Below are 24,501 nucleotides of genomic sequence, written 5' to 3'. Positions count from 1 at the left end.
TGCTCCGGCTCAGGCTACTATGGTTCGGTTGTAGCCGTCGCGACGAACCATCATTTTGTGAGGGTATGCAAAGTCCTGTGACGAGATAATTACCTCGAGTCGTCTGTCGATGACGTCCTATCCGCACGAGAACGCAAATTACTCCATGCCATTGCATTTACACATGGTACAGCATTGAAACAGTGACGTGACGTTTGAATACCGGTTCTGTGATCGGTAATACCAAGCCATACAGTCCAATATAATCTTGAAATAATGTGATTTGTTCACATGTAACTGCAGAAATGAGCGCATGTCTCGACCTTATCAGCAGAAATCCACTTTTTACCAAATATATCCAATGGCTTGAAGTTCGATATTGGTGTGGTCGTTACCATCCAGTCAGTCGTCGAACAAGTTTAGTGGAATAGAGAAGGATCCCCTTCAAACAAATCGAATGAACTCAGACATGGTGCCACTGAGAATCTGGTGTTGCATCAATATTTGAGAACTTACTTCAGCGTCGTGCACTGTACAAGTCAGTAACCAATTAAACTGCAAGCTCGCAAGTGACATTGCGCGACAATTCAATAATTCAAGTGTATGGAGCAGACAATAATGAATACACACAATTTTTTTTACAAATTGGAAAGCACGCTTCCAATCGCTAATTGCATTCTTCTGTTTAACACCAGGGCAGGGTTCGGGCATCGCATTGACGATCATCGCGACAATTCTATGCGAACTATAATTGCGATCTGGGCTGCTTCGATGCATTTCCCTATATACGTTCATGCACAGGAATGAATTTCAATTCGTAGGCAAAAACGATAATACACTGTCCAATTTGGCGCTACGATTAAAAAATATAAACGAAGATCGTGCATTTTTTCGTGCAATTCCAAAAAGAGACAATATTTCTCGGCGTGCGGCAGGCGCGCCTCCAAATCAACATGTGCATCATTGTCATTGGTCATGTTTATATCGTATGGCGCCGCTAATTTATTCATCTCATTACTAATTAGGTAAATTGCTCAGCTCACATAAGCATCCCGTTTTGTTGCATGCATGGTTTTCGTTATTTTTCGAAACACACAATTGGTCATAGGGGATGTCCTGATGATGAAATTGAGAGTATAAATATAATACAGTAATTTTGGAGTAAGGGCGGCAAATCCAGCCTACCCATGTTTGACGCATATGTATGAACATAATACCTGGTTAGTAAGAAAAAGTTGTGCAAACGAGGCAACAATTCCTAATTTTATGAACGAATGTCGTTAAATTATGTCGATTCGGCCATCAGTAAAAGCATAGCATGTTATGGAATACATCGGAGCCGGAGCTACTGTTCAAGTGATCATACGACCGGCTCCAGCTCCAGCTCCACTTGAATTTGATGTAAAGCTCCGGCTCCAGCTCCGGCTCCGCTGAAAATGCACGGCTCCGGGGCTCCGGCTCCAAAGCCCTGGTAACATGCAATGTTCCCTGTAATATGTCACAAGCATGCGCGCCCTCACCTACTCACTGCGCGGTCCATTGGACAACAGTACGTATAACGACTATAGGTCATCCTTTTGTTTATTTTTTGTGCGCGGCACAGAGATTTCTGTTTGCGCAGATTTTGTCAACAGTGCACGGCCGCGCAAGCGTACCGCTTAGAGCAGTGGTTCCCAACCTTTTTGTCCTCATTCCCCACTTCAGATTTATTCCGAGCCTTCATTCCCCACCAGGACCGTAACAGCACTTCATCAGCCGCGATAAAAAAACGTTTATCTTGGACCCCCGCAGCCCCGCTGAGCCTGTACGCCAGTGGTCGGGAACCTATGGCTCGCGAGCCATATATGGCTCTTTTAGGTACAAGATATGGCTCTTTGCCAAATATTTATTCTTGTTCTGAATTGATCGATATTGCAGCGACTTGTTATTAAATTTTCATCGTGACCAGAATAATTATTCCCGTGGCAGTATAAACATTAGGGTGGTTCAAAAATAACTTTTTTGGTCAAATCTTGCGGGCTACTCGATTAAATCGTCAGGTTGCCTGAAAAAACAATGTATACCAAATTTCAATCAATTCCAACCGGTAATCGCCGATTTCGTAGAGTTTAAAAAAAGTCAAAACTATCCCTATGATACAGTGCAACTGAAATAGCAACGGTACCGACGGCAATGATGTATATGACGGTGCCAGCGAAGCCAATGAGGTAACTGAAATATTATTCATATATTGTAGCTTTCTATGTCATATTTATGAGACATTCTTAGTCTTGACATGAGTAATAAAATATATATCACACCATTCTGAGTATCATACTGTGAAAACATGTCACATAACTCACTAAAACATGAGCGTGTCAATGTTGCCGCAACGGTGATACCTCGAGCCGTCGCCACTTCAGGAGTACTTTGGAGAAACCATAACAAATGACGCTTCAGGCGTGGCTGGTATACGCTGAATTGATTTAGTAGTGTAAAGTGTAGAAACCAGTGCCTATTTCCTCTTGTTTTAGTTTTATTACAGAATTGAATTGGAAAGCCTGTGGAATATATGGAGCGTCGATCCAACGATGTTTACGTGCCTCTTATAGGGAAGGCAAGAAGTGAAACATTTTCTTCTGTGAGACTCCCTTCTACTCATGAAGTGATGCAAAGATATGTATTTCACTTGAAAGTACAGCGGCTGACTAAAAATCAGGTGGCAATACGTATCTGGAAAGAGCTGAAAGCTATCTGGAGCAGTATTCTTGAAACCACAACACCGGGATTACCATGTTGTAAAAGTAGGAAGTCAGTAACGTACAAAGTGAATTAGCTATGGAGAAGATATTGTAGAATTATGCGTAAAACCCGTCCCGGTGAACACGTATCCCAAAGGACGATTGATGAAGAGAAAGATTTTAAAATTCAGTTAACCAATTTGTTTGACATTTCGGCAGCAGGTGTAATGAAGCGATTAAATGAAGACGATTGTATATTTTTGGAACGTCAGCGTCGACCACGTGAATACGCATTTGACGTTAAAGATCCTGGTCTATGTAAGTGGCGAAGCTCTAAACATAAAATGAAGAAGGCTGGAGCAGAGCCGAGCTATGGGAAGAATCGCCTTCGACCTCGTCAAAACACATCTAACACTAGAAAACGACAAAGCCATAACCACGAGTCAGATGAAGCTGGATCGAAGCGCAGTAAAATATCCCGTGAAGAGACACAGATCGATTCTTCGTCGATAAGTACACTCGAGGCTCTCTGAGACCGCATCATGGCAATGGATACTGAATATGGTGATAATCCCCCATAATAAACTCTCCTCAAAGGGTAGTTGTTGGAAATGTTAGAATGTCAATTTATTCGCAATCATTCGTTAATATTGGTGGTAGTGGTTGTGATTAGTAATTATGTTTTCAACATATGATGAAATCTTGCCATCTTTTAGATTTTCATCATTTCGATGTAGGGTAAATGAATGCAGTGCTGGCCAAATTCCAAAATGTATCTCACTGTTCTGTCTTTCATACACATTCTGGAATTATCTTTTGGTATGATGGTGCAGGTTGTTGCCTTCAATTTCAGTGAATTTGCTCAAATGTTTCAACAGCCTATTTATATAAAATTTTATCACCATATTCAGTATCCATTGCCATGATGCGGTCTCAGAGCCTCGGGTGAACTTATCGACGAAGAATCGATCTGTGTCTCTTCACGGGATATTTTACTGGGCTTCGATCCAGCTTCATCTGACTCGTGGTTATGGCTTTGTCGTTTTCTAGTGTTAGATGTGTTTTGACGAGGTCGAAGGCGATTCTTCCCATAGCTCAGCTCTGCTCCAGCCTTCTTCATTTTATGTTTAGAGCTTCACCACTTACATAGACCAGGATCTTTAACGTCAAATGCGTATTCACGTGGTCGACGCTGACGTTCCAAAAATATACAATCGTCTTCATTTAATCGCTTCATTACACCTGCTGCCGAAATGTCAAACAAATTGGTCAACAGAATTTTAAAATCTTTCTCTTCATCAATCGTCCTTTGGGATACGTGTTCACCGGGACGGGTTTTACGCATAATTCTACAATATCTTCTCCATAGCTGATTCACTTTGTATGTTACTGATTTCCTACTTTTACAACATGGTAATCCCGGTGTTGTGGTTTCAAGAATACTGCTCCAGATAGCTTTCAGCTCTTTCCAGATACGTATTGCCACCTGATTTTTAGTCAGCCGCTGTACTTTCAAGTGAAATACATATCTTTGCATCACTTCATGAGTAGACGGGAGTCTCACAGAGGAAAATGTTTCACTTCTTGCCTTCCCTATAAGAGGCACGTAAACATCGTTGGATCGACGCTGCATATATTCCACAGGCTTTCCAATTCAATTCTGTAATAAAACTAAAACAAGAGGAAATAGGCACTGGTTTCTACTCCCTACACTACTAAATCAATTCAGCGTATACCAGCCACGCCTGAAGCGTCATTTGTTACGGTTTCTCTGAAGTACTCCTGAAGTGGCGACGGCTCGAGGTATCACCGTTGCGGCAACATTGACACGCTCATGTTTTAGTGAGTTATGTGACATGTTTTCACAGTATGATACTCAGAATGGTGTGATATATATTTTATTACTCATGTCAAGACTAAGAATGTCTCATAAATATGATATAGAAAGCTACATTATATGAATAATATTTCAGTTACCTCATTGGCTTCGCTGGCACCGTCATATACATGATTGCCGTTGGTACCGTTGCTATTTCAGTTGCACTGTATCATAGGGATAGTTTTGACTTTTTTTAAACTCTACGAAATCGGCGATTACCGGTTGGAATTGATTGAAATTTGGTATACATTGTTTTTTCAGGCAACCTGACGATTTAATCGAGTAGCCCGCAAGATTTGACCAAAAAAGTTATTTTTGAACCACCCTAATAAACATGTCTTTTAGAGGTAACGACAACGTCGTCTTCAGGTTTAGGGGCCCAAACGCTTCTCCAAATCCTCAAATTTAAGTTACTGTCGCGCCGACGACCAATATCACTCGCGAATTCGATGTAGCTTACCCAGGTCGAAATCTTGGATTACGCGATACGTTGATTGATCAAAGAGAATAGCAGACAATATGGCGACACGAATATGACAAAGCAGTTTTCAAATACACATTTTCTTCCTGATCTACGGCGCGAAATGAACTGCCGTGGACGTAACATTCATAATTACAAACTCGAATCACCAACAATGCTATAGCTATTCACGTTGTTGTTGTTGTATGTGGGGTTAATGGTGCTTAACTACTAAGGTCTTGTGCACCAGACCACGTCGAAAATAATATATCCGCAAATAATTAGATTAATCGGGTAGCCAATACGAATTCAATGACAGTCAGAATTGTATATGGACTGGATAATAGGGCCCGTACTGTCATGTCGACATTGTTCCGTCTAGCCGCACCCCTAAAATATTGTCTTTGAGAAGCATATACTGGGCACACAAGCAGGAAGTGTTCGACCGTCTCTTCGGCCTTGCACGTGTGGCACAGGCCATCTTCGTGACACTTTATACGATGAAGATGAGAATTCAACCGACAATGTCCCGATTTCAACCTCAATATAATGGAGGAGTGCCTTCGTGAAAAATTCGGCGGCGCAGGAATTTCTGCGATGGGTGCGTGTATTTTGTGATATGCGGACCCGTCATATGACGAGTTGAAGTCTTCAATCCATTTCTCGCGGCATATGGATGCTATGAGCGTTTTCACTTCTGAATTACACAGTTCACCTGGTTCTCCAATGTCATCTGCGTAATCCGTGGATGCAGCCGCTCTTGATAGTTCGTCAGCCGTTTCATTTTGTCCAACTCCCATGTGGCCAGGGATCCATATCAAATTTGTCTCCACTCCTTTTGTTGACCTGCTATGTCAAAAGATATGGAAATCGCCAAAACTAAAAGGAACACCCTATTGCAAATTGGTATTGCTCTACTGGCAAATAATTTTCTTTGCGGGATGGCATTTGCCCTGTGGGGTTCAGATCGCCAGGACAGGAACATTCGGCACCAGCCATTTTGCCACCTATGGACAATTAAACATATATGTATATTGCAGTGGCGGCTCGTGACAATATCGGGTGGTGGGGCAAGGGCCGCAAGCGACTTGTTATCAATATGACGTCACAGTAGCGTTTTTCAACGTTCATGATGGTCACATGAATTTCCCGTAAACAATGATTTTGGGATTTTTGGTGCGCTTTCACACGCTCTGACAAATGCTTCAGATCGCGATAACCAATTTTGTTCCAACAAGAGCCACTGCTTCCGGTACCGGCACTGTCGAATAAAAGACAGTAAAAGCAAAACAAGGCGTTTTTATCCTCGCTATAAGTAAGCCATTCATTTTTATCGAAATGCGCTGAAGAAAAGGCACGAGTGCGTTTTCCTCCGGCGTACGATTGGACCAATGGGCAATTTCTAGGCTGATACGGACCTAGACGCTTTACCTCTAATTTTTGCTCTAAAGGCAGCTGGCTAAACGGCGTACGGAGCAAAGATTCAACACGATTCATGTTCGCACTTGACCTGACTACTTATCTGCAGAAATGGAAATGACTATAAATCGAGAGATTGCGTATGCCTTACTGGAAAGGTCAACGAGTTCGGACACATACGCAATTGTTATCTCATAGATTGGACAAGGAAATGTCATATTGAATCCAAAACATCATTCTGAAGAACTACGGATAGCAGCCTCGGAAATTCGGTCCCGGTACAGCTTGGGAGATTTTGACCTTGAGGCTGGAGATTGTCACACGACACATACGGCTTACGGTCTATAGTGTCTACTGTCTATATGTCTGCTGCAAAATCGCCTTCGGAAAATATATTACCGAATAAATACGTGGATGAAAGCCGAAAACTTGGTACACTGTTACATGAAATCATCGAGAAGTAGCCTCATGACCGTTTTCGGTATGGTACACTGTCAAAATTAATACGAATTGATCAACGCCGAATTTTGCGTAAAATTTACTGAGGAATAGGCTGATCAAGCGATAAGCTGTTAGCCGCCATCGAAAACGAAACAGCTATCGCGCTTGACAGGGGTTGTAATTGTGAGCAAATGGCCCGAAGGCCACCATTCCACGGTGAAATTGACATTGGAGAATATAAAATAAAACTAAATATTTGAATGCAAACCGAGGATGTTAGTAAACTGTTTCATGATATCATCATCTCATCACCTATCTCAGTATGGAACACAGATACACCGGCTTTTGCGTGAAATCCGCAATGCGTTAGGTAGGCTAAGTGTCAGATCAGCGCACATCTCTACCATACTCGAACTTGATAACGAAATTGCTGCCCTAATCATTGAGTGCCAACCTTGAGACTTGGCACAGCGTTCGATACTAAAATCAAGACATACCATGTAAAAGCTCATGACGGATCTAGCTAAGGAGCATCGTTAAAATTAATGGAGACCAATACCGGCTTTGCGTGAAATATGTTTGCGATACATGACGGATCAGCACACACTCGGCTTTGGAAACGGAATTACTACCCTAAACTTTGAGTAGAAACCCTGAAACTTAGGACAGTGTTAAATATCACCATCACGACATGACATACCAAGTTTCAAGAATTATCATGGTGTGAAACACCATCAAAATCGACCTATACCAACAAAGGTCGACTCAACGCATATCACGGTATCCGAGTTCAGATATAGATACGATTGTTACATCACACCTTAGGGGCGACAGGCATATATGCCCCGGTTGCTCGGCCATTTTACGAATAGGAGAGAGTATATCACCGTTTCTTAATTGTGCGCGGCTTTGAGAGAATAGATAGTGAAAGCTAAGTTTTCGGTCACCACAAGGCCATTCCGTCTCGGCCAAGGTCTTCTCGCTGCTGATCGTTCTGGCACACTTCTCGGAGCTGCATGTTACATGACCTATAACTTCATATGCCTTGGTACGTCGTGGCGCAGTAATGGCCGACGCCGAAGTCTCCATTTCTATAAATTCTACGTATTTTCGTGGGGAAAGGGTACCCAATAATCAGATAATCGGCAATATCAAATCGCGCAACCAGCGCGAATTTTTTTTGAAAAAGTGGCATAAGTTTCTAAACAAATACTTTAATTTTTGCTAATTCACGAAATAATTTAGGGCCTCTTCGAGCTCGTCCCCCAATTGGGGGGTTTGGAATGCGCCAGTTTCGGCCCTGTTCCCCACTACCCAGCACTTTTGTCATCACAGAGCAGCTATAACTGCAACATAAAACGTATTGTGAACCGATACCAGTAACGCTCAAAATTTCGCGAAAGCGGTATTTCACGTCAACTAGTCGTGCTGGATGCGTTTGTGACGCCATCATTGGCCATCCACAGTTACAAATGAGGTTTTGTGGACAACACGCAATATAATTTTCGATACATATATTCCAGAGCAGTTAACTGGTAATGATAATTGCGCATGTGTATTCGTGAATATGTATACTGTCCTGTATATACTTGTATATACGTCTATTCCCCACCAGAAACCATTGAATTCCCCACCGTTTGGGAACCACTGGCTTAGAGGGTACATTGGTAACATGAGTGAGCAACGAACAGAGGTGGCCAGCGAAGAAATTATTTCAATTTTTGCGGAGTACTCACAAGTATAGACTTTGCTTAGTTGTACTAAGCCAACTTACTCACGTGCTATGTTTTTTGAGCACTCCCACCTGTGTAGGTAACAGTTTTTAATTTTCAAAAACAAAAAACAAAGCTAACTTTATGATGACTCACTACATGTTGGCCTCATTGTACTTTGATGGAAATCCACGACGTTACTTCTATTTCTACTCGAGTGTTCCAAAAGTGCAAACTGAACCTTTCTATCATTCACAGAAGTCCACATTGAGTAATAAGGCTGAAGATCACAATGAATTGCAAGACACTGGGCACCACAACCCGCTTCTAATCCCTGAAGGTATATGTTCTCTGGCTCATTCTCTCAAGGAGACAATTACCCTATCGTCACAGTAGTGTTGGTATAATGAAACACACTGTATTATTTATTATTATTATTGAGTATAATTTGTAATCACTACCGTAACCCGATTAACTAAATTTCCGCTTCAAATAACTAGATCTTGAATCCGAGCGGAAGAGCAATATCTCGTCGCATGATCAAGACGGACGTCCTCAGGCTAATTTCGAAAATCAAGGAAACACTTATCGAGCACCTTTACATACTGACTTGTATCCCTTCGAAAAGATTACCGAGAGTGTTGGGCCTGATGGTAAAACAATAAATATAGGCGGGTGCTCTGTGACATTTCCCAGAGGATGTTTTCATCAAACACAACAAGTCACCGTAGCAGCAGAGATAAATCCAAATGGATGGCCGGATGGAAAAGTAGGGGTCACACCTACATTGGATATCACCGCTCATTCTATGATGAAGAAGGCGAAAGTGAGATTAACGACATGGTGCCTTCCTGGCGACGAGACTGACAACATGACGGTCGATGTGCTATACAGTGGTGGGAAGCATATTTGCAACTGGTCCGTGGATGCTTCAAGAACCATCGAATTTGAATCGGATCATTTCTGCAAAATTGGAGGATTTTTGAGTAACCTTTGGTTTTTCTCATCACCCTGTCCAATGAGACCGGTACTTTATTACAGCAAGAATAAGTTTGCTGTTGCCATGATGCTGGACAACGAGACAATAATAAAAAAATGTTTGGCCGAGATAAAAAATATTTTTCAGGACCCCGATGTAAAGAATTTGAATTACAATGTTTTCTCTTGTCTGAAAAGTTATTCAGTACTTAGCACTCTGTCCTGTAATATATCGGGCTTCGAGTTTCACCCTTCTGGAAAATTCACGCACAACGTTTCTGACATTTTCGACTGCACAGGATACTCGATCGCCCAGTCGATCCTACTCAGCGAAAAGGAATCAAAGCGGTCTGTCCCGATGTATATAGATTTGACTACAAACGGATTTAAACAGACCCATGCATTTTCATACGATTGGGTACTTGAAAAGTCATCTCAAAAGAAACAGACAAACGGTCCGTGTCCTGAATGCGGAATAATACAAGCACAAACGGTGAATTATGGAATTGCTGTGATTCTCAACTGGAATTGCCGGTGTGACATCTGGAGTTAAAAGTGACATGAGGCCACAAGCATTCGTAATATCGCTCGATATTTGATTGATATATTTGGTAATTGCTTCTCTCAGCATAGACACGATATGGCAACACCAACATCATTTTGTAACGATCAAATGGTGTGTTTTCAGCAAAGATGAATAATCCAGTATATTGATGTAACAGTATATAGTAACAAATTGTATTTTAACGCCTAGGTTACCAGAGGTGGTCAGTAACGAAATACTTCTACTTTTTGCAAGTACTCAAGTAGTTTTCCTCTACTTCTGGTACTTACTCAAGTAGATCTGATTTTCTCTACTTCTACTTCGTAATATTTTGTGATCTACTTACTTACTTTTCGCTATTTACAGTTTGTCAAGTAGAAGTAGTTTAATCCTCCAATACGAAAGATTGGCCTGAGGAATTTCGGGGCCGTTTTCACGGAGTACCAACATTTAATATTCAGAAAAGTCAAGTAAAGCCCAGATATTTTGTTGCGCTTCGCACACAGTAGTTTTGGAGTGACAAATATGTTTTCACTAAAGTATCAGTGACGAATGAATATAATTTAGGTACCGGATTGCTTGGTTCCGCTCACACCGCATTGTCGCCCATACCAAATATTTCAACACAGTAAATATGGCCCACCATAACGTTTGCAACTACTGTTTCGCAATCTAGCAATTGCCTATCACATCGTAATCTAGCAGCCCATGGCGTGTCCTGCTAATCTGGAAAATCCGGCTTTTTTGAACGTTACACCTGTTTTAGCAGATCACCTTTGAAGATTTATGGACAAAACAGATGAAATATATTTTTCAATTATTAGAAGTGGTATTTGTATTTCAATTTCAATTCTGAGTACCATACTTTGAGTTCTAATTACTTTCAGTTCATTTGTCTGCAGAACATACATGTTGAAGCATAAAAGCAAGTGTGGTAAATGCCTCTATTTTCCGAAAATAAACCAACACTAAATATAAATTTTACGATCCACAAGATTTGTTATTAACGTATACTAATCTCGAAAAGTGTTGAAACCGTATCCGATACAACTTTTACGTATCGCTCTTCGCCTAAATCTGGGGCCTTTTAATATGGGGTAGGGCGCCATGCCATGATATCCTCTAAAACGGGGTCTTCTAGTAAACAAAGGGTTAGTATCGCATTTTCATATCAATACTACAATTTGCATCCCATGATGCGAAAGAATTCTTATTCTGTCGGAAATTGGTACCTCCTCGGATGCATCAATACGAATCAAGCTCTCTGCACCTTCCGCATAGCTCAATTTGCAGCTTTTTGACAGTCCATGCGAACGAATTAAGACTGTTTTCAAAACTACTTACTTACTTGAGTAGATTTAAAGTCAGTCAATTCTACTTTTACTTCAAGTAGTTTTAGGGGGCTTATGGAAGAAGTACTTCTACTTACTTGAGTAGATTTGTTTGCCGCTACTTCTACTTCTACTTGAGTAGCTTTCTTGACTACTTTGACCACCTCTGTAGGTTACTAGTTATAGTGACTGTAAAATCGATAATAAAATATTAACTATGATTGATCAGATCACCCATGCAGGATTTCGTTGAGGTAGGACGTATACCAATCAAGACAGATAGCAGCTATATAAACAGTCGAACTTCTAGTGCAGGGGCAGGCAACTTCTCCAGTCGGCGGGCCGGATATGGGGGAATGAAGTAGTTGGCGGACCGGATTCCTAAATCGGTACATTAAACGCTTTTATCCACCTATACAAGGACTAATCGTATATAACGTAAATTTTAAGTTTGAAGCATAGAGACCAAAACAGTATTCCATATGTAATGTAGGCCTATTTCAATAGCAGTTGAAGTCAGTGAAACATCTGTGGTCGATCAAAGTTGTGGAACAGGTTCTTTGAACTCTGGCTGCATGTCGCACGCAAAGAAAACAAAGAACCAAAGAATAACTAAAAATCACTATTATTTGTGTCCGAAAAAAAGAATGAATACCTACAGTCACTATAATTTGACGTACCCAACCTGATTAAGTAAACATAAACAGGTTTCTAACACCTGATACATGGTTTCCATACGTATTATGTCAAAGGTGAAACTCTGATGTGGCAACCATCGCCAATGGGAGTGGACCTGGACATCGTGAAAGTTTTGCCAATGGACATATGTAATGAGATATACAGCTATAGTCCATTGCCAAACCAGTTAGACGCGACACCAGATGACCAACACCATTTTTGCGTTGGCGATTTCGCAGGGAACAGCTCCAATTACAAGTGCGCTGTAAGTTTTCCGAATTGGATTTAGCGTATCATCAATCACGAAATTTCATTAAATTTGTCAGTCTTATCTGATCGGTGGTGGACTGGTATGCCAAAGCCGTGCATCGTGCGGATGATATCTCGCTGGCTTGTCGAGTTATGGCCGTCGGTCTTGCGGGGAAGCTCCCGAAGTGTTTGTGAACACTATCATTCACCAGGAATGGTTACAAACCAGAATTACAAAGCGGCCGTTTAGCAACTAATTTGTTCATTTTAGTGAGGAGTGTGGCGGAGTTACGTTGGTCATGGTCCTCTACGAGTTTTGCAATGATACTATATCAATAAACAATGAATACGGGAATGCTCCTGTTCATGGTGTAGCGTACCGCTCCATGATTAGCTTGACTACCCTAGCTCAGTGGTCAGGAACCTATGGCTCGCGAGCCATATATGGCTCTTTTGGGTGTGAGATATGGCTCTTTAGCATATTTTTTAATTTTGTGCTTAATAGACACTTACGTGACCTTTGACACGAACCAATCAGGTTGCAGCAGGGTGTAAACAAAGAACAAGCCCGGGCAAGCTTACTATGAGTTCTTATGGAAAAAGGTTGAAAAATGAAGGTTTTAAGCAAGATTACGTTGAATTGGGGATGACTGGCCAAAATGAATAGTAATAGCGTAGAGCTAGTATGAAGTTGCAGCTTTTAATCTAGGATGAACATGAATGGTGGCAAGTACGCACCAGCGTGCTGTGTCCAAATGCACGGGTTTTTGACAACTTTTTGGATTAAGCGACGATTGTTGTATACTATACTATAGGATTGTGGTAATGCATATTTTGACGATTTCATAGGCTCCAGGTCTCGAGCAAAATTTTCAAGCACATCTCATGTTCAGAAATATATATACTATAAAATATAGCTGCTGCCACACATCACAATTTTTGTGTATTGATTATGAAACTTGAAAGCTATGGAGATTCTATCGAATTTATGGATTTGAGTGGAACAGCATCTTCTTCTAACACCGCGGAGAAAGCTACGAAGTATTTCATGGAGCGCTACGCACACGATTTAGGGATAAAGATTGAGGAGACAATCCACTCTTTTTGGAAGCAATATTCTAGTGAACAGCCAATGTTATCGCAACTTGCGGAAAAGTGAGATAACACACTCAATGGAAATACACGTTCTCGGAAAATCCATTATTGATTCGTCTTGCACTTGTAAGACAGGGTAAGTAAGGCGAAAAAGACATTTTTTTAGAGACTACTGCAATAGATATTTTAACCATGATTTATTTTCATATTAGGTTCTGATATATGCTCTCATGCATATGCATTGATTAAGACAAGCCAGCACCTGAAGCTAAAAGGACTATATTGTGATTTGCATCAGCATCAGTGAGCTCCATCGTGATTGACAAGCAATCTCTCCACCGCACTCGCAACCGATCAACTCCTGCCTCAAGGTAGATTTTGGTGTATCTGGTGTCTTCAGTTTTATAACATTCCACCAAACACAAATAATCCTAGAACATTTTCATCTGGAGAATTGTTCATTCAACAAATTGGGCATCGAAATGAGCTTCAATGCACACCACTGGAATATCTAGACATGCACTGTTGGTACAGACTGACCTTGGCACCGCGCAAATACGATCCGTAGCATGCTATTAGGCATTACGATATTCACAATGGAACTGAATTTGCACAATTGCAGAATATGTTGCATCATTCGTTTTTAATTTTCAATCTTGAATTAGAGTATGCAATTAGTCCACATTTGGTTAGTTGTGATACACAATGCTGCATAGTATGACACCGGTCAAAATTTTATACTCCTTGATTCTTCCGATCAGCTGTTCAATATGAATACGTTCTCTCGCCATCTTTCTTGTTGTGGAACAGTCTGGCTCAGGCATTTGACGTTGTGTAAATCATGTGCAGGAATATTTAAATCTAGATTCAATTTCTTGATTTCAGACTCACTGGTGAATCCCTTTTCTGCCATGATAGCATTGCCTGGCTCACCATAGCTGAACTCCATCATTTTCTTGCATTTCTTGTCGAATCCACATATTTAACTAGTATTTCGATCTGAAATGCTCCCTGTGAATATTTCCTGCACAAAAGTAAGTGTACCACAATCCATCAATCCTTTCAAAGTTGTATGTGATTTATTGACAGTCAATAAATCATTCTAGATTTGAGAAATCATGAATGAATGCAAATGGTGCATTTTGAAGAACCACATATCTACATGGCCAAATCGCGATTTAATGAAGCAGTTACATGTGGCTGACCCAATGGTTTAATACTATGCTTACAGCAATACTATAAATTTGACGTCAGTAGGATAAGTCGGACAATTCAGAAAGAATTTAATGTAGTCTAGCATAAAATTTCAGCTTCTCCGCATCTTTTGACATTATGATGCTCCTCTGAGAACTGAACTTCACTAGCAATAATTGTCCGTCAATTTGTAATTTTCCTGGACGAGTTTCCTGTTTTGTGCTTCTATACTTCTTCCAGAAATTTGATTTTCTTGCGTTTTATCCATCGACTTCCTCTTTCTGCAGCTTCATAAAAGAAATCCATCAAGCCTGCACAAAATATATAATATGTTTATTTTACAGAGCAATACTGCTGTGCAGGCACCTGTCAAGGCGTACTCGTCCGACTCATGCAACGTATCACCGCTACCAATTTCAACCATTCATCTCGTTATTGAATATATATTGCTCTCAACAATTTTAATACATTACACACCATCAGGCAACAAGACTGGAGTGGTATAAAACGAGACACACACCAAGTCGATTGTGGCATCAAGTGTGACTGCATTTCAGATTGGACTCATTTTGAAACACAGAATTGTTTCATCTAGATTATGTCACGATTCAATATTTTTGGTACAATAATAGATATGTCATTTTAATTATAAAATGAGAATTCAGATGACTACAAGGAAGTCCACATGCCTTTATCCAGATTTTACATTCTTCCATGCATGTTATTGGCTCTGGGAAAGGTAAAAGCGCACACCAGGAATGGTCTGGGTAGCCATCTCCATGTTACACAGGCTATTAGCACAGTGTTTATCCGGCATTTATCCTGATAGATTCAACACAAGAGCTAGATTTCAGCTGGGAACGGATCATGTTGCCTACGATCATTGAATATGCAGGCAAGTGTCCAGTGTAACAGTAATTTGCTAGATAATGATACAGACTGTAGACTGTACTATATACGAATGTCGATTCCATAAATAGAACGCATATAACGCCAAGCCCACATAATGGATACCACACATATCCTGACTCAAGATTCCTCCAATACATGCTATTCGGTACGACAATCCTATAGTATACGACTAAGGATAATACAGCAATAGTTGCGCTTCATCCGAAAAGTTGTCAGAAATTCATTCATTTGGACATACCATGCTGATGCGTGCTTGCCACCATTCATGCTTATTGTAGGTTATAACACTGCAAATACATACTAGCTCTACGTTATTACCATTCACCAAAGCCAGCTATTCCCAATTCAATGTAATTTTGCTACAAACCTATATTTTTCAACCCTTTTCCGTATGAGCTCATAGTAAGCTTGCCCGGGCTTGTTCTTTGTTTACATCCTGCTGCAACCTGATTGGTTCATGTCAAAGGTCACGTAAGTGTCTATTTTATCAATATTGCAGCAAGTTGTTAGTAAGTTTTCTTAACATCCAGAATAATTACTCTGGTCAACACAATTTTTGTTGACTTTGATCCAGTGACGTGCGGTGATGTTCATGGCTGGTGATGCACGGATCCCCCCCCCCCAACACACACACACACACAAACACGTACGTTAAGTACCTGATAAAGAGACCCAAAATGTGAATAACAACAGCAACGGGTATAGAGAGCATTTTCTTTGCACACTGATAGCCGTTGCAATTCCACATTCTACAATACATGTAGGACTGACCGCTATTGTGCTAAATGGGCAAGTTTAGACGGATAATAATTACTATCTCTTCAAGTACCGGTATAAATTATTCGAAGCACATGAAAATAGGATCCTCATTTACAAATATTTTTTCAGTAAAAAAACGCCAGGTTTGCCGAATTTCGAAAGAAAATACACTAGGACACTAGGTCAAATCAAAAGACACTAGATCTAGTGTAAAAACACTGACACCACTGACCACAAACAACGACAACGCAGGATCTGTAAGTATAGCTATCGATCACAGACCACATTAAGGGTTATAATAGGCAGGGCCGTATCTGCCGCACTCCAGACCCCCCAATGGGGGACGAGCTCGAAGGGGGCCCCAAATTATTTCGTGAATTAGAATAAATTATAATGTATTTTTTGAAAATTTATGCAACTTTAAAAAAAGCGATTTCAAGTTGCTGAATATCTTGACTATTGGGTACTCTTCCCCCAAGAAAAAGTAGGCCTACGCAAGATTTATTAAAATAGGCATATCGGCGTTGGCCATCATCGTGCCACGACGCACCATGTTTTAGGCAATGTAACATGCGACTCCAAGAAGTGTGCCAGAACGATGGGCAGTGAGAAAACCTTGGCCGAAAAATCCTGTCCTTATGCTGACCGAAAACTTCGTTATATATACAAAATACATAGGTTTAATTGTCCATATGCGCCTAAATGACTGGCGCTGAATGTTCCGGTCTTGTCAATCTGAACCTAACAAGAAAAAATGCCCATCTCGCAGGGAAGAATTATGCCAGTGAAGGAATACCAATTTGAAATCGTGTGATTTTTAGTTTAGTACGTTTGGGCGATTCTATATCTTTTAATATAGCAGACAGGAGGTCACGAAATACCATCATGTAACGAAGTCATACCAACGAGTCCACCCGCCCGAAGATGTTGAATTATTATTTACGGGCTCTACAGTTTCAGAGACACCTCACTCAGCTCTACAGGTAATAAATCTGATTACGTGAGTAGAGAGGACAAGAAATTGATAGCAATATATGCATTTCCCCATCTTATTGACAGATTTTATCATGAATGATCGAAAATTTTCGCGCTTAGCGCTGGCTCACTTAACAGTAGGCTACAACTATAACTGCGGGGCAAAAGCGAACAGCGTGATGCGGGACGGTAGTAGTAATATGTTTGGGCACGACGTGCGCATGCAAGGATTATAATAAACAAACAAGAATTATCAATATAATAAGTAATTAAAGATTTACCTCATTCTCAATTTTGCAGCAATACTTTTATGACCCTGTGTGCGGCAATCAAAAAAAGGGGGGATTGACGCTAGAGAGAAAAAGAACAAAGAATCTCGATTGACCTTTGTACTCCGGCCAGACACGAAACTTGGGATTTATTAAAATACATTGCAATTTTACTGTATTTTTGCACGATCCACAGCTGACTTCGGTCGTACACGACGAGGCTTGATAATAGTTGCCGGCCCTGACCTGTCATTCCGTGGTCCAATTTCGTGGCTTGGGAACAATAGTGCGTCAAACTGGTTGACTTGTCGTTCCGCGGTTGATTCAATTTCGTGTACGGTGGGTCATAGGAATAATTGCCGGTCGTGACGTCAGTATAGTTTCTTCTGATCCATGAGATCCTGGTGCGTGTTTTAGGTGTCCATACGTTCGGCTGTGTAAAGTGACGCTTGTGGTCTGTCTCATACTGTCGTACTTGCTTTGTTGTCGACCCAGACAGTAACGAGAAATGATCTGTTATGATTAAAAATATGTGTGTCATTTCGAGTCATGCCGAGAATCAGAATGAATGTCGTAGTACAAATTTGTATTAAGCGACCCGACATAGATTAACTCAAATAAAGTAACATTATGAATATAATAAGTAATTAAACAAATAGCTGATTCTCAATTTTGCTCAATTTACCGCGGCATATTATTTTGTATGCTGTACATGATGTACAACTTGAATCGATCAGTTGGCGAACTAATGCTTTACCCGTCTGTACGATATATATCGATCGCGAGCTCACCACGCACTTGTCGTTCGAGAGCGACTAATTTCGCTATAGACAATCAGTTGTGTTCGCGTGTACCGTAACATATCCTCAAGACTCAACACTTGTTATGCCAACACCAATATCATACTAAGGATATATTGCATCGGCAGCCACGCACTGTCGCTCGAATTCGACTAATTTCGCTGCAGACAATCAGTTGTGCTCGCGTGTGCCGTAACATATCCTCAACACATGTTATGCCAACACCTCCAAAGCATATTTGCAGTATCATACTACGACTCGGCGGAGTGTTCCCGTCAGAGAATTGCTGCGTCACGCCTTCGAGCCTCGCATTTCCCGTTCGAACTCGGTAACTGCGAGTACGATGTCAGATTCAATTGTATAGTGACGAATCGGGGTAGCTCGCTTCATCGGGGATCAGTGGACTGACCTTATTTGGCTGAAACGCGCTCGGTGGTGCAATAATGGGAATGAATTGTGACCGATCATACGTGATGCGATCTATAGCCTGCTTTCGGCGAGGTGTAAAGATGAGTGGGAGATTTCGAAATCGGAATCCACCGCGACTAGGGTTGCCAAATCAAAGTCCAAAAAATCCGGCTGGCACGTAAAGTCCTGGTATTTCCATATATTGGGCTGGTAAAATGTGGCATAAATCCGACTCTCAAAATACACTTGGCCGCATGCGGTGTGGCTTTAACCAAAACTGATGAAATCCGCGCCGGAAACGAATCGTGACCAACCCCCCGTCCAGACAAAATAGTTCTGCTGTAATGTGGTTGTCGTTTTGCATTCATTTGCGTACAGCGAAACTTTGTATCGACTCATTGGCGGGATTCTGTTTGATTCGTCTGTACAGGTATTATTATAGTGCAATCAGATTTGGCATCACAAGGAGTATATGGGTAAAATATTATCCATAACACAACGATAATAACTCTACCCGTCAACAACTCCAACGGGATGTATCTATGTATATTTCACTCATAATAATATGAAAAGCTAATTCACCACGTTCACACGATATTGTTACGTACGATTCCTTTGGTAGGGGTGTTTTTGTTGGTACAGTAACATGGTGATCGGTGACGGTGGACTTTTAATTCAGGTCCGAAGAGTCTGGAAATACGTTAGTAACACAACCGTCAGCCGGTGGGGTATTGAGAGAATTGCTTATTTTTTCGACGGGAACGGTGATCACACTGACTGGTTCTCATCACTCGTTGTTCGAATACTTGTAATTTTCGATGGGGTGTGATGAACGCAAATCAGCTGTGATCAATCGAGCGTGACACAATCGATGTCAGTCATCAATCCGCCTGTTTGACAAAACTCGCGTCTTCGGGTTGACAGCAACACAATACGATACATTTGATGTCCCCATCGACCCTCCTATTTTAATAGGGTTACCATACGGCCTCATTTAGGGAAGCATATGTCCTCCTTTTCCCAGATATGTCACCCCTTCGCCCAAATATACTCTCTTTCTGTCAATTTGTTCTCCTTGTTAGCTTAACATATCCAAAAAACACCACGAGTAACGCAAAATGCGGGCCTAGATTACGAAAGTCGGGTATTTAGGTGGCCAAATCGGAAAAATGACGCTATGATGGCATTGTGCTGGCTATTACGTGGGTACGGGGGCTGTGTAAGCATGTATAGGTAAATAGTAAAAGCGACCCAAACTACCGTTACATGAAAAAGATCGAGCGCACTCGACCATGTCGGGGTATACCCACCTTAGTACAGCCAAATGATCCAATGTCGTATCGAGAATAGCCGGGGTGGTGGTATATCATTCTCACAAGATGTACTTTGGAATGCGTGTGAAATGGGCATCGCCCGTTACTCGACTGAAGCAAGTCGCCACTGCAGCCCCTTTCTCTGTATACACAACGTGCCGACGAGAACTGCAGATCCAGACGGGACTACGCATTCTGGCGAGGTTATCGAAATAGCTGGAGCGATTTACAAGACATGCTACATTTACTTCAAATGGAAGGACAAAATATAGCTTTTGGCGTACTCAAGTAGTTTTAAAGAAATGTCGGTATCGTGAAATCGCTTTTCTTTCCTAATTATAAAGGAGTAGGTCCCCATAAAACTGTCGAGCTCAAAGCACGTTGGTAACTGTGATAGTAGACAAAACTGACTCGAGTATCTGAGAAATAGTGAATGTATTTCGTTTGCTGACCACGCGCCTGCTTATTCACACCGACTGACTTGCATTGTAAGCAACTGCCACCCCGTCATCTTCTTATTGCTCAAATAATCTTACAATACATGAAATTCATTCTAATTTGTCGGTAGTGTTATCAGCACAAAAGACACAGTTACACAAGTCTCGCAAAAGGTGTTGATACACTACAATCGTTTTATCGCCTCTATTTAATTCATACATCGATCGCATGAGTGACGTTTCCGCAGACCAATTCTTTGGCGTTTGATCAACTCTTGCCTGGTTATGGGGTTTCTAATCACAGGACGATTGAGATTCGGGTGTGTAATTTCGATACGTTGCGCAAACTCGATACCTTTCATTCGGATTAGGTATTCGCACTGCGGAAACCATTTTGCATGTTCTGTCCAAACCTCGTCTTCCCGGTCCCAACGAAGCCCGCCGTCACAGTAAAAGCATTTGGTTCTGTCCGAATCAATGTAGTAAAACCCCGCTTTTGCTAACTGTTCAACACCGGCCTTAATTTTATTCGGTTCCCACCCCTTGTCGAAGGTTGCGATTCTTTTTGACAACGACGACATGAGAGGATTCACGGGGATAAGACAAGGAAATAGTTGCTCAAGACATCGCTTTTCGTCCTCGGAGGGTTCCTGTGGTTCTTGTAGATGTAAAGTGAGACGTCGTATTTTGTCGCCAAGGACCTTATCCAAATTGTCTCGTTCGTGCTCGGTTAACGCCACATTCCCCGAATCGTCGCCACGTGCGAAACAACAATCCGGGTGATACGCCAAGTGTATTTCAGATATATCGTCTGTAGGCCTCCAATTGCGGAGAACGCCGGAGCAGCTGAAGCACTGCGTTCTGTCTAGGTCACCGAGGTAGAATAAACCTTGTTTTGCCAACTCGCCGACCGCCCGTGGTATGGGATAGCTGGGCCATTTATCAAAGGTTTCACGACGCTTCGACTCCTTTCGCAAGTCGAGATTCCTAACCCGATACTCGTGCTCTTGATCAGCGATATTCGCAAAGTTGATGTTGGTGTTTCCAACGGCTTTAAACTGTCTCAATAAACTTTTGAAATTCGATTTGACAATAGGTATGTTCAACGCGTCTCGTACACAATTCGCGTCATGACGCCGTGCACTCGACCCGGTCCATCTTTCGAGGTACACACTACATCCAAAGCATTTGATTTTGTCTCCAAATCCTAGCCAGTAGTATCCTTCAGACGCTAAATCGGTGCGTGTTGCGTATGATACTTTAGAGAATTACTAAATGATACTTTAGAGAGCTCTTTCCTAAACATGGAGTACTAAGACAGAGGTCTTGGAAGGCCAAAAACCGCGACCGAGCAACACCGTTCAAAATGCTTCGTATCCGCTTCGTACCCGTGTCATTACAGAAGTGGGGTGACCTCGGTATGATCGGGTCTATCGAATACCTGTGAATGTCGGTGTGGCCATTAGATTTGTGTTTTTCTAGTTGTTGCTTCCAGTCTTTGTCTGATGAATTAGGTCGCTCTCCATCACATTGTCAGTAGAGAGAATAAAGTTGCCTTATCGGTGTTATCGATACCCCCCTACGCAAGGTCACCTGTTTCGGTTCCCCCATGTACATTCGTTGGTCGAGAGTGTCTCATACTGAGTCGTCGAGGAATTGACGCAACAGTGTGACAATTCGGTTTGTGTTTACTGGTACGCATTGTTCTCTGTAATGTCGTTAGAAAACAACTTTGATGAATTGATATCTCTGTCAATTTAGGGTATCGGGCTTATAGACCACTATGAAATCTTATTTAAGTATTGCACCGTGAGAGAGAAGCAGACTTGGCGGTGCCTGTATAAAAATACTGTTCTCAAATCCACTTTGTCCTCGTTAATATCGGCGAGATACGGCTTTGTAGTGACATTGCTGTTGTTAAAATACATTGATCGAATACGATTTATTCCTCGCATATGCTGATCGGTGGTCGAATAATGTATCGATTCAGCAATTCGCACCGCCGAGGTACTATGCTATACACGCCCGCGGACTTCACAAGTTTCCCGCTCCTGTTAAACACATATGAAAATTGTGCAATAGCGACAGCTAACGGTTGTTAATCACACATAAAAGTACAGCTAAACCAGTAGTCTATCTATACAGCTCTCAAGGATAAGCTAGGAATATATGTGTGAGCCGACTCGCTTGACCTATGGGACAGGTTTAGACACAATAGCTCTGTCTTAGTACTCCATGTTTAGGAAAGAGCTTGGCAGAACGTGAATGGAGAGATACTCTGATCCACCCGGTCAGAAACGCGTGTATATCGCTTCCGGTTCTCACCGCAGTGAATTGTACAGGCTCGCCACGTTCGCCAAATTCTCTAAAGTATCATACGCAACACGCACCGATTTAGCGTCTGAAGGATACTACTGGCTAGGATTTGGAGACAAAATCAAATGCTTTGGATGTAGTGTGTACCTCGAAAGATGGACCGGGTCGAGTGCACGGCGTCATGACGCGAATTGTGTACGAGACGCGTTGAACATACCTATTGTCAAATCGAATTTCAAAAGTTTATTGAGACAGTTTAAAGCCGTTGGAAACACCAACATCAACTTTGCGAATATCGCTGATCAAGAGCACGAGTATCGGGTTAGGAATCTCGACTTGCGAAAGGAGTCGAAGCGTCGTGAAACCTTTGATAAATGGCCCAGCTATCCCATACCACGGGCGGTCGGCGAGTTGGCAAAACAAGGTTTATTCTACCTCGGTGACCTAGACAGAACGCAGTGCTTCAGCTGCTCCGGCGTTCTCCGCAATTGGAGGCCTACAGACGATATATCTGAAATACACTTGGCGTATCACCCGGATTGTTGTTTCGCACGTGGCGACGATTCGGGGAATGTGGCGTTAACCGAGCACGAACGAGACAATTTGGATAAGGTCCTTGGCGACAAAATACGACGTCTCACTTTACATCTACAAGAACCACAGGAACCCTCCGAGGACGAAAAGCGATGTCTTGAGCAACTATTTCCTTGTCTTATCCCCGTGAATCCTCTCATGTCGTCGTTGTCAAAAAGAATCGCAACCTTCGACAAGGGGTGGGAACCGAATAAAATTAAGGCCGGTGTTGAACAGTTAGCAAAAGCGGGGTTTTACTACATTGATTCGGACAGAACCAAATGCTTTTACTGTGACGGCGGGCTTCGTTGGGACCGGGAAGACGAGGTTTGGACAGAACATGCAAAATGGTTTCCGCAGTGCGAATACCTAATCCGAATGAAAGGTATCGAGTTTGCGCAACGTATCGAAATTACACACCCGAATCTCAATCGTCCTGTGATTAGAAACCCCATAACCAGGCAAGAGTTGATCAAACGCCAAAGAATTGGTCTGCGGAAACGTCACTCATGCGATCGATGTATGAATTAAATAGAGGCGATAAAACGATTGTAGTGTATCAACACCTTTTGCGAGACTTGTGTAACTGTGTCTTTTGTGCTGATAACACTACCGACAAATTAGAATGAATTTCATGTATTGTAAGATTATTTGAGCAATAAGAAGATGACGGGGTGGCAGTTGCTTACAATGCAAGTCAGTCGGTGTGAATAAGCAGGCGCGTGGTCAGCAAACGAAATACATTCACTATTTCTCAGATACTCGAGTCAGTTTTGTCTACTATCACAGTTACCAACGTGCTTTGAGCTCGACAGTTTTATGGGGACCTACTCCTTTATAATTAGGAAAGAAAAGCGATTTCACGATACCGACATTTCTTTAAAACTACTTGAGTACGCCAAAAGCTATATTTTGTCCTTCCATTTGAAGTAAATGTAGCATGTCTTGTAAATCGCTCCAGCTATTTCGATAACCTCGCCAGAATGCGTAGTCCCGTCTGGATCTGCAGTTCTCGTCGGCACGTTGTGTATACAGAGAAAGGGGCTGCAGTGGCGACTTG

General features: G+C 41.8%; 1 protein-coding gene across 2 annotated transcripts in view; it reads left to right on the top strand.

Moving 5' to 3' along the window:
- Positions 1 to 10,294, top strand: part of LOC145451544 (uncharacterized) — a 30,567-nt gene extending 20,273 nt beyond the window's left edge. For both annotated transcript variants that reach the window (XM_080329756.1, XM_080329755.1), the window contains 2 exons: positions 8,883 to 8,950; positions 9,111 to 10,294. In XM_080329756.1, the coding sequence (XP_080185882.1) occupies positions 8,883 to 8,950; positions 9,111 to 10,141 (1,099 nt within the window). In that variant the 3' untranslated portion in view covers positions 10,142 to 10,294. The remainder of the gene's footprint in view (positions 1 to 8,882; positions 8,951 to 9,110) is intronic.
- The last annotated feature ends 14,207 nt before the right edge of the window (positions 10,295 to 24,501 follow it).

Source organism: Botryllus schlosseri, chromosome 12 (assembly GCF_051294905.1).
Source record: "Botryllus schlosseri isolate E-star chromosome 12, Bs_hap1, whole genome shotgun sequence".
Classification (NCBI taxonomy): domain Eukaryota; kingdom Metazoa; phylum Chordata; class Ascidiacea; order Stolidobranchia; family Styelidae; genus Botryllus; species Botryllus schlosseri.
The sequence above is the reverse complement of the archived record's forward strand: the minus strand, read 5'-3'. Positions and strand labels throughout refer to the sequence as shown.